General features: G+C 33.5%; 1 protein-coding gene across 3 annotated transcripts in view; it reads right to left on the reverse strand.

Moving 5' to 3' along the window:
- ADGRB3 (adhesion G protein-coupled receptor B3) overlaps positions 1-15153 on the reverse strand; it is a 738657-nt gene that overhangs the window by 142139 nt on the left and 581365 nt on the right. For all 3 annotated transcript variants that reach the window (XM_015136642.3, XM_015136644.3, XM_015136641.3), the window contains 3 exons: positions 12798-12924; positions 11083-11186; positions 6979-7081 (listed from right to left, as the gene is read on the reverse strand). In XM_015136642.3, the coding sequence (XP_014992128.2) occupies positions 6979-7081; positions 11083-11186; positions 12798-12924 (334 nt within the window). The remainder of the gene's footprint in view (positions 1-6978; positions 7082-11082; positions 11187-12797; positions 12925-15153) is intronic.

The following is a 15153-nucleotide window of genomic DNA, read 5'->3' on the forward strand; positions in this document are numbered from 1 at the left end:
GGTGAGAAGAATTATAACTAAACACATTTCTTTTTAAGGCTATGAACATTATATTCTTATGAAGAAAAAAGATTAACAATTACTAGTTTTCAGCATCTCCTTAACTAAAATCCAGGGGCCAGATCACATTTAAAGCATGCCATCAATCACTTAGAGCTAAAACAGGCCCTAGAAAAATAATCTATCACTATTAGCTGAGATCTTGTCTAGAGTGGGGGACTCTGCTTTTTGGACGACTAATGACAGCTATTAGATTCATAGATATAAGCACAAATATATTCAAATTTAGTTCATTCATTTAATAATACTTACTATTTACTTACTATACATAGACTATATGTTTGCAAGAGATTGAAGAATGAGTATAACCTAGTCCTGCCCTAAGAAGTGTATAGTCTGATTAGAAGCAGGTAATATAATGCAAGATAATAGGTATGCACTGGAAATCCTGGAACCCAGAGCAGGTGTGCCTAAGGAGGGTTTTCTCTAATGGGAAAACTGATCAGAGTGTCAGAGAATGAGCTTGAGACAAATAAAGACAGTTCGGAAGTCAGGTGGGGTTGGGGTGGAGGAACAGTGCCCCAGGATGAAGTACAGCATGAAACAACAACAAAAAATAGATTAATTTGGATGAACTAGTAGAAGCTTGGTGATGCTGGTATAACAAAAGTCAGTAAAATAGAAACAGTATGGAGAGGTCAGCACGGGTCATTTTTAAGATCTGCTTTTTCTCAAGTTTTACAAGCTCCAGAAGTTTTTCTCTTGTACGATTTATTCCTGAGTTCCAATATATTATTACAAGAAAAGCAATGAATAAAAAAATCTTCACAGATAAACAAAATATGTTTCACTACTTGTGTCTGAGCACAATTTGAAAATTACTTCTGCAGGAAATGAGACAACAGTAAATGTTACATAGGGAAATCGAGTGGTCACATTTGAATGTTTGTCCCAAGGATAGATAATGGGGCTGATAATACTGTAAGCAGTATGACCAATACCTGATAGAGACAAGAAACTAGATCTGAGAAATATTTGAGGGTTAAACTGTCATAGGTGGATGATTTATTAGATTTACTCCATGAGAGAGAAGGAGACATCAAGGGTAACTTTCAGAGTTCTAGCATATGTAATTGGGTTGGAGACTACAGAAAAGGCATTCAATTTTGCCTTTGAATGCAAAAGACTGGGGTGGAGACAGAAATGGTGAATTTAGTGGTGAGCAGGAAATTGGACATGAGGAAATATGAAGGTAAGAAGTGAAGGATAGAATCAGATGTATATCTAGGTGTCATAATTATCTTTGGCATAATTATAGCTACTGTTTAAGTGGTACGTACACTTAAACAGTACCACCATCTGGGTTAAGTGCTGATACCAGCCTCTGGGTTAAGTGCTTCATATGTACTAATTCATGTAACCTTGACAACAAGCTTAGGTCTAGAGATGCAGTGTGTCATGCTTAAGATCACACAACTAGGGGAACTGGCAGATTTAGGAGACTGAAGTCTACCTGGCTTACAATGCTTTCTCTTAACCATCCCTGAGACTGGTATCTCCCAAAGAAGCATGCAGAACACTGAATCTCTAGGGCAGGGGGCAGTCTGCTTCAAAGGGTATCAGGCAGAACTGAATGGATAGCTATAAATACATATTCAATATTTTTTCTCAGAAGTTGAAAACACATAGATATTTAGAGGTTAGGCATATACATAAATGTGTGCAGAAGCTGGGACTATTGGCAAAAGACAGTCATGGGACAAATAGGTAAATTAGAGAGTGCTTGACTCAAGGTATTCAAATTCAAGGTTTTATTTTTTAAAAAACACAGTGATAACAAAACAAAAACATCTTCCATTAGAGTAACTATAACCTACTAGTTTGGCCCATGTTTACTAATTCTCTCTATTCAAACTACAGAACAAAAACAAAACATCTTTATAAAAGGTAAATAACCACAAGATGAAGTAGAAGAAAACATAATAGAGAATGGGACTTTTAAAAGTGCTTCGAGATGGAGAATTTTTGTATCTTTTGCAAGTCTGAATTAAAAGACACAGCCCATTATGTAATACAATGCTCCATACAGAAAGAACCATGAGATAATTTTCTCCTAAATAATGCTAAGAAAATGTTTGACCACCCCAAATAATTTAGAAACTTCCCTTTATCTATCAATGAGGACTTTCGCTTTACTCCTAGGTCAATTAAGACTCAAGCTAATATCTCTTTGTTCTCTCACAATTGACTAGTGTTTCTCAAAATATTAACCTTTGTATATTTGTTATAATATTTGCAATTTATTTTATAATATTTTGGTATTTCCAGTATGATACCGTATATGTGCCAGTTAGTTTAACCTGTAATTCTAGGAGAAGTCCAAGAATGCTCAGACTAGTTGGTTAGTCGGCTTTATATTTGGAAGGCCCATACACGGCAACTACAGGTCCTTCTTACTGAGGTGTAACTAGCCACAATCAACACTTTACTCATTATCAAACTAAATATAAAAGATTAGTCCTTATTGGTGAACTAGTGTCTGGTTAATCACTATAATGAATGTATTAATGGATTCCCTTTGGTGAAAGTAAAGGAATTGAAGATATGTGTATTGGCTAAAACAGTTAAACACTCCTTACTCTTAAATGAACTGTACATAAGATTCCACTGAGGCCTATATCCCATATCTTTTAGCGATGGGGCCCACGGTTTTATCCACAATCATCATTCTGTGTCCAGACATTGGATTAAGAGGACTGAATGACACTGACTAAAGGGCACAGAATCTTGCTCCTAGAATGTTGCTATGTCCACGTCAGTTCCACCTCAGTGAATATTACATACAGGGTGGGTGAAAGTATCTAAAAGATCAAAAGACCTAGGCCCTCATTGAGCTTACGGAATAGGTTTTGTTCCAGATTTGCTAATGAGGGATTATCTAATAAATACCTAAATGTGTGATAAAATTTGGACTTAGACTTGCTTTAATAAAAGCAGGTTATAGTAATAACTTGGTAGTGAGGTTGTGAGAGACAGAAGCTATCTCCCAGCTCTTTGAAATTCTTGGGTGTTATCCTTATCTAACCAAAAAACCAAGAGTTTTGCCAAATTTGTCTTCTATCAGTTAAAAAGAGTGCTATGAAATCTTCAATATGATAAATCCTTTAAATTCTTAAAGTCCTTTGAAGCAAAAGCAATATATGCTTTTGTCATTAAGAAAAACTATTCTCTGAATTTATGTTTTCAAAACAATCTTTGCTTTCTGCAAAACAGTAGTACCAAAAATAGTCTACTCAGCTCAACAAAAACACTTAAAGGTGTAAAGGAAACTGTTTACAAATAAATAACATTTGAGCAATACAAAGACATCCTGGTTGAAAGTTTAAATACACAAAGAGATAAAAGGGAAATACGACTTTATGAGAAAACTCAAAATATAATGAAGTGGGTTATAATTTAATTTTACAACTGCATTTTAAGAGAAGATATAATAAAATGTACTTGGTTCCTTACTTTGTTGCCAGCAATTGAATATACAGTTAAAAAATTTGAATACATTTATTTTATGCAATGGATTATTTCAGCTTGTTTATATCTCAATTCAAAAGGAAGCAGAGATACTCAGTAGCAAGATAATGAGGTCAATTATATTTCAATAAGCAATTCAGAGAAAGGCCCTCATATGACACTTCAGAACTATTCTGTACATCGACATCAGATACCAGCTTTCATACAAACTAGCCATGACAATTCACTGAAGCAGTATCAAATAATTTCTTCATCAAGAAGCTCTCTTAGATGTTTACACTTTCTAAGATGGGAATACTAAAGCATCAATTAAAACTTATCAGGGAAGTCAAAGATACAAATCTGATCAATGAAAAAATGCCCACAGAAGCAAAGGGATCCTATACAAAGCCAAAATAAAATACTTTAGTCATCGAACAATATTTTACAGTTTCAAAAAAAGTTATTTGTAGTTTATGCACATCATAAGTTTATACAGACAACACACTTTGTACTTTTTTTTTTTGAGACACCATTAATCCCAAATACAGTCAAACAGATGTAGTCTTTCACATACCAAATTCTCATATATAAATACAAATAGAGTCAATCTAATTCAACTAATAAAAAACCAGATTATTTCCCCTAGAAAATGTGATATTGTTTTGAGTGACTAAGAATAAAATTCCAGGATTTTGTAATTTTCTCTTCTAATCACTCTAATGTGAATTGTCCTAGGATTGTAAGAACATCTACTCAGAGCTAGTAAAGCAAAATTAATATAGCATAAGGACAAACTAATACTCTCTTATTTTCTTCATCAATACTACCACTTACTACCCACTCCTCCCCAAATGCATCAATAACTATAGCAGCAAAAATTAGCATTAGTCAATCTGAAACAAAACCATTTTGGTTGCAAAACTACACAGAAGCTATTCTATAGTTAATTAGTTGGGGAGAAACTACATCAACCTCTTATTTTGGTAGTAAGTCAATACCAGCCCTTCCTCAAAATAAGAAATGAAAAGTAAACAAAATTTATCTTGTCTTTGATATTCATAATATTTGCAGATCTCAAAAGACATTATTACAAAAAAAAAGAGGACATTGAAAACCTATGAAGTTCAAACTGGGCAGACAGAATGTAGTTTTTCGAGATAATTTTAGTTTCTGAATATACCTGGCATTTAGACCTACACAACATGGTAGACACTAGCTGCATGTAGCTATTGAACATTTGAAATGTAGTTAGTTCAAACTAAGATGTATCATAAGTATATAATATACTCCAGATTCTGAAGACTTAAAAAAGATTGTAAAATGTTACATTAATAATTTTATATTATGTCTTAAAATGGTAATATTGTGGATATACTGAGGTAAACATTTTACATTAAAATTAATTTCATCGGTTTTGTTTATTTTTTAAATTTGGCTACTAATATAATTTAAATTACATATGTGACTTGTATTTGTGTCTTGCATTGCACTTCTATTGTACATCAGTGATTTAGACCATAACCACTATGATGTGGAGTACACCTTGTAGAAATGTCTGTTAGTACCACTTGGCTCAGAACTTATAAAAACTTTACCAAACAGCATGAAACAGTTTTAAAAGCATATTTTGTACTGTGGATCATGCAGTTTTTCATAGTCTAAGGAGAGGTATGTCAAGAGTGTTTGGAGGGTAAAAAATAACAGAAAAGGAAGAATGTTTGGTGAAAAAAACTTAAACTCTGAGCTCAAGCTGGCTCTAGCTTGACTTTTTCTGGTTCCTGATCCCAATAAACAATTCCTATTTCAGAGGAAAGCTCTCTTTTTCTGGGTGAAGGTTGAAGGGCAAGCAGTTAAAAAATTGGGACTAGGTATTAACCAGTGTATGAACATTGCTAAGAGATCTGAGGCCCAGCCCAAGTGAACCACCAAAGAGGAAAGAATGACATGAGTAATTTAATAATTCTTTAAGGTTTACAGTCCGTCTCATCTCCTTTATCTCTACTTCCTTCCTATCATTGCCTTGTTTCCCTTTTTCTTTTCACTTACATCCATGTTTACCCTCATTTTTCATTCTGTTGGTTATTTTGTGCCTCCTTCTCTCCCAATTCTGATTGGCATCCCTCTCACCTTTAGTCATTCTCTCTCTCTCTCTTTTTTCTTTACCATGTATTTCCTTTTTAAAATTTGTATTAAATGTTTGTAACATGGACCTGAACTATATTTGAATAGTCTTTACTTTCTTTCAGATTCTTTCTTTTAGAAGAAAAGATATAGGAAATAAATGGAGGAAAATTAAACACTCAAAGACATGAAAGTAATTATTATTTCTACAGGGTCCTTGATGGGGTTGTCGTTTTTGATTTCTCCTTCAGGATTTCTGGCCTACTCTTTGGGCCCTTCCCCTGACCTAGGGCAATGTGGGCCAAGAAGAAACATTCATCAGAATCACTTAAAGCAGCCTCCTAGGTCCTACCCAGACCTAGAATTTGGACTCTTTTGGTGGGAATCACCAGTCTTAGGAACTAAGGTTAGCAAAATAAACAGACTATCCATTATCCTTGACATTAATACATGTCCTATGAATATATAATACATGAAAAAGACCTACTGAAGTGCACATGATTATTTTAAAATGATGGCTTATGGGAAAAATTTTAATTATTCGCTTTAGTATTTGAAAATTAAAAAGCTGAAAAATAACAGGCCTGAAGGCATGTGATTGATTGACAAATAAGTTATCAAAGTGGTGTTTAACAGAATCCCTTTGAGGCAGGGGTAAGTTAACTTCAAATTGCTATTATGGGTTTCTTAAAATACATTTCAGAATAGTAAAGACAATCATTTCTGGGAAAAAACATGGTTATTGAACTCATATAAATTGGTTCATTCATATAAACAGAAAACATACTTTTATATTCTGCTAAGTATCAAAAGACTTTTAGGTTAATCAAAAATTTTGAAAGGCATAGAATCTAAAGTAGCTTTCATCTAACACTTTCTTCAATTATTACCTATGGATATTTTTCAGGTGGATTTTCAAGAGAGATGTTACACTTGTAAGCAATTCATAGTTACTTTTTAGGAATCAATATGTTAATAAATTAGACCAAAACACAAGCCTTCTATGCTATTACAATTAGATCTTATTACCATTAGACTAATGAATCGAAACATGTGCTTTTGATATCCCAAGGTTTTGAACTCATAGAGCTTTGATATAATGTTTAATAAACATACATTTTTACTCTTATGAACAACCTCTCAACCCACAGGAAATTAAGTCAAGGGTATACACTTCTGAACTGGAGTAGACAATGTTTTTATTCAGAAACCAATAAAAAAATTTTGCTTTAAAATATAATTTTGTCAGAAATACTCCATTTTAGAATGAATGTTTAGATTATCAATAACCAACTATATGCCAAAACATAAACACACAAAAAGAATCAGAATAATCACCAGTCATACCTTATTATGTGTCTGAGTCTGTCCAACCAGTATGAGGATATTGGATGAGATGATAGACAGGCAAAAGTTAATTAGTATTATGGACCTCTCAGATCGTATGTACCTAGCCAGAGAGAGAAAAGTTGTCCAATTTTAAAATCCAACAGAAAGATGAAGAATTCTATATTGTGCAAGTTGATGGCATTCATCTGGAACAATAAGTACTGTAGCACAGGAATATTTACAAAAATAAAAAATATAAAAATAGTTCCTAAAATAAATAATTACTTTTAGAGACCCAGTTTTATAGTGGTATGGCATGTGCATGAGTCCTTCAGAATTTTTTTTTCTTATACATTGGTGGGACAATATAGCAATTCTGATAGAGCCTAAGTTGCCCATCTGTTGTCATGATACACTTTTTTTTTTTTTTTTTTTTTTTACTAAACATATAAAACTTCTTGGAAATATGTCAATTAATATAATACCTTTATACACATGTTTGTGTATGTATGTGTATATATGTTTAGCATTATTATATGAATCAACCAACAGAAACTTTGAGAACCAAAAAGAAAAAAATCACACAAATTGTGAAGTATTATTGTTATTTACTAGAAAGATATCATTACTTTCATGAAACTGTGAACACTTTTATCCACTCAAGCATTTTAATGTAATTAGGCTGTTACTCTTTATATTTTTCCTAAATAATTGTTCAAAAAATGAATCTTTATTTCTAAAAATGAATCCAATCCACAAATGATAATTCACTCTTAGGCAGAAAATCACTTGACATATGCCATATTTTACCCTTATGAAGAAGTGTTTATATACAGTCTGTTATATAGTTGTTAAGTGCACCAAGAATGTAAGCCATAGAGAAAACTGCTCAGAATCAAATGTTCTACCAGCTGTTTACCCTGAAAGAGTAACAGCTATTTTGCTTCACTGTATTCTGTGGTAAATCACTGACTGACAGTAACAAAAAGACACTGTTGTATTTGCTGTATGTTTAGGCCTGTTCAATTTCTCTTATAACATGGAATCACATTCTACAGCGGGCATGAGCTTTTCTATGCAGTATTCGACAGGAGTGCCAGTGATCTGGAGGCACTCTGGAAGGTAAAAATCTATCAAACTTCTCTGTCTCTCTCTCTCTCCCTGTCTTTGAAGGCTATTAAGGTAGAATCCCCACATTTCATCACACATTTCCAAAAAGAACACAAGAGTAAGAATAACAATAAAATACACAAAGGAGTTTTTGTAATACAAAAAGAAATTCCCTTCAGTCACAAAACAAACTTAAATGGGACCAACTTAGATCAAATCTCAACACAAAATGGCCTTGGGGTTGCTGAACCTTGTTCCTGTATCATCAGCGCAAACAATAGAATAAACCACACACTGAGATGCTGAAGACATCATCAACTATTAAGTTGTCTCTTTTTTTTGTGGTTGGGGAATATTATATAAAAAGTTAAGGGGCTTCATATAATTAACCCTCTGTTTGATGTTAATGGCTTCCATGAAAGCACAAACACACAGACATTATGAAAAGGGTTTCAGTGAAACTTTTTGTTTTGTAAATAGACAAAAATACGATAATGAAATATCCAGAACTGACTAGTCTGAAGTTTTTATATGTTTCTATTTTTATCAAAACTGAGTCCTACTGTTGCCTTCATAATTGCTATGAAATGTCTCAATTTTCACAAATTTCTTTACCATGTTAGATTTTTTTAAACAAAATTTAAGAATTCTTTATGTTAATACGGCGATGACAAGGACATGATTCATTAGTTTTTCATGTAGAAATGTAATTCTGCCAAACTTATCTATAAGTGAAGAGAATATAACCTAATGTATTAAATTTTTGGTGAACATTTCTGATGAATTACATGCAACACCAACAAATTTATAAACAGCCTATTATGTGTAAAATACTTGAGATGCCTGTACATGTCACAACTCTTTAGAAATCAAAATTTCTAAACTTTTTACTTAGAATAAAAGGTGATAGGAACCTAGCATGCTTAACAGCATACAGTAATATTATACAGTACACAATATATACCCTACATGTATAATGGCATCCTTCTAGTAAGCAAGGATAATACTTCACATTTGTGTGGGGATTTAAAATTCAGTTCTCAAAGTTTCTATTGGTGTTGCTATAGGTGTTTATAAACTGCATTTAATTCATCATGTTATCAAGATTCACTTAATGATTCACGGAGTCTTGTCACTTCTTTTAAACTACTAATATTATTTCAATTCTTCTATTTGTATAGAATGAGTTGATGACCACTAACCCTTAGGGATTTAGATTTGTGTTGTTTCTTGGTATTCTCTTCTATAATTCTCAAGTTCATCTTAAGTTTTAATAGATCCTTTGAATTGTTTGGTAATTCTTAGAAAACTATTGTAGTAGTGACTTTCCTGAACTTTCTGCATTAAAGAAAACTATATTATTGACTAATTAATTGTATGTTTCCTTGATTAAATATACACATCACCTATCCTGAACATGTATATGCTAGTATTAGTGATATGTATTGAGGGGTAAATAAAAGGTGGAATTGCTGCCTGAACCCTAAATGCTGATAAATGGAATTTAGTTCTAAATAGTTCAGTGAGCATGAATTATGTTGCTATTGTGATTACCTAATTCCTAGTCTTTAAATGCTGCCTCATGTTTGAACAACTGCTATTTAAACAATTGTGGTAGAGGAAGTTGTCTACTTTTCAATGTTTATCCATCTTACTTTTGCATTACCGAGACAATGTCTGCTTGAGTGAGCCCTGAACTCAAGATTCTGCTGCCTACAATGTCATGCTTAAACTAAGCATTTCTTTCATTTCCTGGAGCAGGACATATTTTATCAGATTATCCCACTTTGTCAGTGTTTCATTACTAGATAATTCCTTCACAGGAAGGAAGGATTTCCATCATGTACCAGTGCTAATGGGTCAAGAGATACCTATTTTTTACTTTTGCATGAAGCATAAAAACTCTTCATAACTTTGACAATTTAAGTATCTGTGACAATTAATTCTTTCTCTCAAAAGAGTAAAAATTATAATGAAGAACAATACATTTTCTTAAAAGAATGAAGTAAAATGGTCTTTTTAAATAAAACTGTAATTCATTTTTCAACTGAATATTTTTTATCTTAAGTGAATAAAGATTAAGATTTCTGAGGCAGAACAATCTACTTTTGCAATTCTAATATTACAAATATTCAGAAAATATTTGGCAATTTTCTATATACTAATATAGTTTAAAATATTTAGATTATTTTTCAATAATAAAAATGGATACAAACATGTTTAACATTTAAAAATTTAAAAATCCATTAGAAAAATCCAGTACTTTGGCCATATGGCTATGTATTTTATCAATATGTGAGTAGACAATAAACTTCACAGGTCTAATTCTTAGTAACACAATCAAAAACAAGTCTTTAAAAATACTAGTGTTTCATATATCAAGTAGGTTCGATTTCAACTATTGTAGAACAAAAATTTTTCAATAACTTCCCCTTGTTTATGTATTTTTATGACTTCTTTTAATCAATTTGTCAAAGTCTGACTTCTTGGACACACTCAACCAACAGGCATTTTCTGGAATATAGTGGTATTATGTTAGTGCTTTAATATTATAGAAGAGTTCACTAGTTGTCTGGGACATACTAAAAGCATGTGTTTGAAACTTGAGAACTTGAGATTATATTTTTATAACAGATAAATTAATTTGACTGTACCAGTTAGACTCACAGTCTCCATAGCAATTGGGATAAATAGAAACCACATATAGATTGAACTTGTGGTATAAGAGTACCACGCTTGAGGTAAGCAACTTGTTGAAGGCTACTAACACTTGAAATGAGAATAAAAGTTTACGTGTGTACTGTTTATTTTCTCAACTCAGGCAAATATATAGGAAAATTAGGTAAATACAATTCATTTATTATAGCTCAATTACATCAATTATAACTCTGTTGTAAAAATATTGCTTTCAGTGAATTAAGAAGACAGGAGACATATAATAATTATCACATGTCTTGATTTAACTATGAACAACTAAGCATTGTATTTCAAGTCTATCAATTGATTACTTACCTCCATAATGCTGCATAGACAACTGCTAGGGTAATCAAGGCCAAGCAAGAAAGACCACTGCCTACTATTAGGGTAACTGAAGGTGTGCCAGAGGATTCCATGATCTGTGAATTAAACAAAACAAAAAAGAAACAAATTGGTTTTTAATGAATTAAAATAACTTCTAGACTCAGCAAAGCTAACCTATCACTCAAAAATAGCCTATATAGTTGTTATAGTTACCAGATAGTTACCCATGAATCCACTCTGTTCTCACATTCTCAACCTCTAAAAATACTAATTCCAGCTTCCCCTTCTCTCCCACTGTGAAGTAATAAAGTCATTAGAGTTTTAAATAGTGGATTATGGAATATTACATCCTTATAACTTTTGAAAATCAAGACCTAAAACTACAACTTGGTCAACATTCACATGTTAAATTTTCTCTAGCTGAAATTTGAAGCATCACTCATTTTTCTTTAACTAACTGCAGGTTAGTCATTTCACAATAAGATTCTTGGTAAAATTTATCTTGATCCTACCATTTACAACTCATTATGATACCTATATCTGTATACAGATACTGAAGATTTTTCAAACTTTCTCACTTTTTGACAACTTTATTCTAAGTCAAGTATTCTCACATTTAATTGTACTTGCTTGGCCTCTGAGGATATAGGAGAAAATCAAACATCAAATTTAAAACCTTTAAGTATATTTTGTGACTTTTTTAACGGACAAAATATGTGGAGATAATTATTACAATGCCAGTATCAGTCCCTAAATACATGACCTTGAAAAATAAGCTTTCTATCTTTTAAAACATATATAAAGATTACATGCATTCACTGATCTGGAATGTGTCTTTCCTTGGACACTTACATGACATTAATTAATTAAATTTGTTGGTTTTCATATTATTAACAATGGGAGTTTGAAGGAATACACTTTAAGCGTGTTCTAAAACCTCAAATATGCACATCAAACTGTATTAGTTTTTATCATCAAAATTAGTAAGAAGAGTGATGCTTATTTAGGCCAAATGTAAGCATAATGTCACATTTACCTGAATAATAATTGTTCAGTATTCATTCTGAGTTATATTTCCTCAAAATACAATTGATGAGAATATTATTTTTCTTTCAGACAGTTATGTACAACTGTCTCTTTTAGAAAGTATTTTTGAAAAACCATATACTATTAAGGAATAATTTTACAGTTCCTGACAGCCATGCTTTCATAAAAACTTCATTTGATTAACATATATATTTCTTTATTTATATTTACATCCAAGGACACTTCCAGAAAACCTATACTGAAAATATCCAATGCAGATATGCAATGTGTTTCACTATAGTGTCTGGGGTCTTCATTCTACTACTAACAATACCTTCACAAATTCCCCAGAACATCTTTCCAGCTTTAAAATAAAGGTTAAGTTGACGATTATTTTTATTTGAAAGTTTGCAGCATATTAGTAATATGATTGGACTACATCCTTAAAACTACACTGCAGAAATTTCAAGTTAGAAGACATAAAATTGAGTAGAATTTAGTTATAGAATACCAACTAGAATTCATTCCACCAAGCTACTGTAGCTAAGGAGGAGACGAACCCAATTTTGCCACCCTGCAACATTTTTCATTTCCCCATTTAAAATGCAGTTCCCTGGAGAAACACTAGCCACAATGTCCCTGCCTTTGCATTAAAGCCGTGTTTTCTCTTTGTTACTTACTATTTCTCTAGGTTGCTGAGCCAAAATGGCGAAGGTAGAGAGACGATCACATAAGCATTTCGTATGGGATGCATCGGTAAGCACAGTTTTACATCCCTGGGTGGACCACGTTCCCAAAGACTCGTTCCTGCAAAGGGGAGTGAAGGGGGAGGAAATCGGGATAAATACGCCTGATAGCCAAATCCGTAAAGAAGAAAATGCAGTTTAATTGAGAGAGTCGTCTACTGTAATTCCTGTACAGGAAAAAAATTCTACTTGTTGTTGAACAGGATGTAATTTAGATGCATCTCCAGTAATGCAAAGCGAGAGTGGGAAAAAGCAAGCAGGCAGCGGTGCGGCGTGCAAAGAGCTGTCCAGCGCCGGAGGTGCTGAAACCGGGACTAGGTCTGTCCAGCCCTCTGCGAGGAACAGCAGCGGCAGCGGCGGCAGCACGAGCAGCCGCCAGAGCGTTGGCAGCCACTTCCTATGCTCATCGGATCGTTTCAAATACTCAGGGTGTAAAGAGGCTTTTCATATTTTCCTACCAGCTCTGATTCCCGTCCCATATTTTGGACCATAAATGCTGGCTTTTAAAATGCGGATTTCTTTGAAAAGCCTGACTAAAAGGTTACATAGCTTGGATTGGGTGATAGGATCTTCTCCGCTGCTGGTTAGGGATTTTTCCTCCTTTTAGAATAGCTGCTGTGAAAATTTCACCCTGGAAACGGGAAGCAGCAGCAGCGGCATCAGCTGGTTCTGACTCTCATTGCCTTTGCCTGGTATCCAGGGGAGGGGTGGGTTTCAGACATAAGCTTCCTACTCCACACTTCACTCAGTCCAGCTCGCCTCTGACGTCCTTGACATTTCTTTCCCTCAACTGCTTCTTTGCCCTGGGGCAGAAGCATTAAGCTAACCCCAAGTCCACTAAAACATTTAGAGGAATAACCCCACCCCAAAGTCCAGTAGGAGTGGGGAAGAGAGCCTGGTTCAATTTTCTCTTTGGTGTAGCCATTTAAAAGGCTAAAGCATATGGTTTATTTCTCACCCCAGCAGAACAATAAAAATGGTATCAACCTACGTCTTCTTCGTGGTGGGAGGGATGGGGGAGAACCCTTCCACCCCCAGCTGAACTACACTACAGGAAGAGAGAAAAAGAAAAAAAAAATGCTATAGAGCTCAACCAATCAACTTTATTATCATTACACGTGTTCTGTACTGAATGCACCAATTGTCACCTCCCCTCCCCCAGGCATGGAAATTCTCCAGCTAGCAAACCTGTACGTTTGTGTGTTTAAATTTCAAACCAAGTTACTATCTGTGTTAAAAATTACTTCAAAACTTTAAGAGAAAAACACATGGCTTGACGTTAATTTTGATATGGTGCTTTTGATTTTGCTTCCTACATCTCCAAATGCCTGAAGCTATTGGGTTAAATATGTATGCAGTCTATTTCAGAGAGATTTCAATGAGACAAGTTTCTCTCTGACAGTTGAACTTACAAGTTGAGTTACAGAATATAATTCACACTATCCTTTTTTGGTATCTACCAGCAATATATTTTTAATATTCATTATTTGATATCATTAATATTTGACTCAAAATACTCTTAATTACAACTTCTCTGAAGAAGAAAATGCACTGTACTTGAAGAGAGTTAGATAAAAATTATACCTAACTTTACCCCAATACTTCTAAGTATTGGCCATTTTTTAATGTGTTAGGTCTCTTTTCTTTCTCATAATGTCATGCAACCATGCCAATTTTTTAAAAAAACAGTTATACTATCAACTGCAACAGTATTAAACTCTAATTCTCCCTAACTGTAGCAGCGCATCAATTTACTTCATTAGCTGTCTGGCTCTTATCTTCTTGTGACAAACAGTTAAGGCCAAATGAAAAGCATTTATCTCAGCTGATCAAAGTTTAAAGAAGAAAGATACACTTAAGAGAATCTGACACGTTTTAAAACATAACACCGGCATTATTCATACTGGATGGCAGCTTTACTTTAATGCAGTATCTATGCTTTCAAGTGGAGTCCAGTACTTACACTTTTCAATTATGCAGCTATGCCTAATAAATCAATTCAATATCTTAACAAGAAAAATCTTTCTGTAAATAAAACCTCTTAGGGGACAAGTTATATACTTATATCCATGTAATTAGACTTCATTACTCAAGATGATGTTAGCATCACCAAACTTTGACTGCTACATATGAAGTCTATATTCAATATCATGTTGCTAGATTCTGAAGATCATGTAAATTTTATATGACATGTTTAGAAATGTGATTCCATTTACTTTACTTTGTACAATGATTGCATTGCTGACCTGGCCCAGCCCCAGGCAAAACTGGGAAGTAAGTAATGCTGGTG

Source organism: Macaca mulatta, chromosome 4 (assembly GCF_049350105.2).
Source record: "Macaca mulatta isolate MMU2019108-1 chromosome 4, T2T-MMU8v2.0, whole genome shotgun sequence".
In the NCBI taxonomy this organism is placed as follows: domain Eukaryota; kingdom Metazoa; phylum Chordata; class Mammalia; order Primates; family Cercopithecidae; genus Macaca; species Macaca mulatta.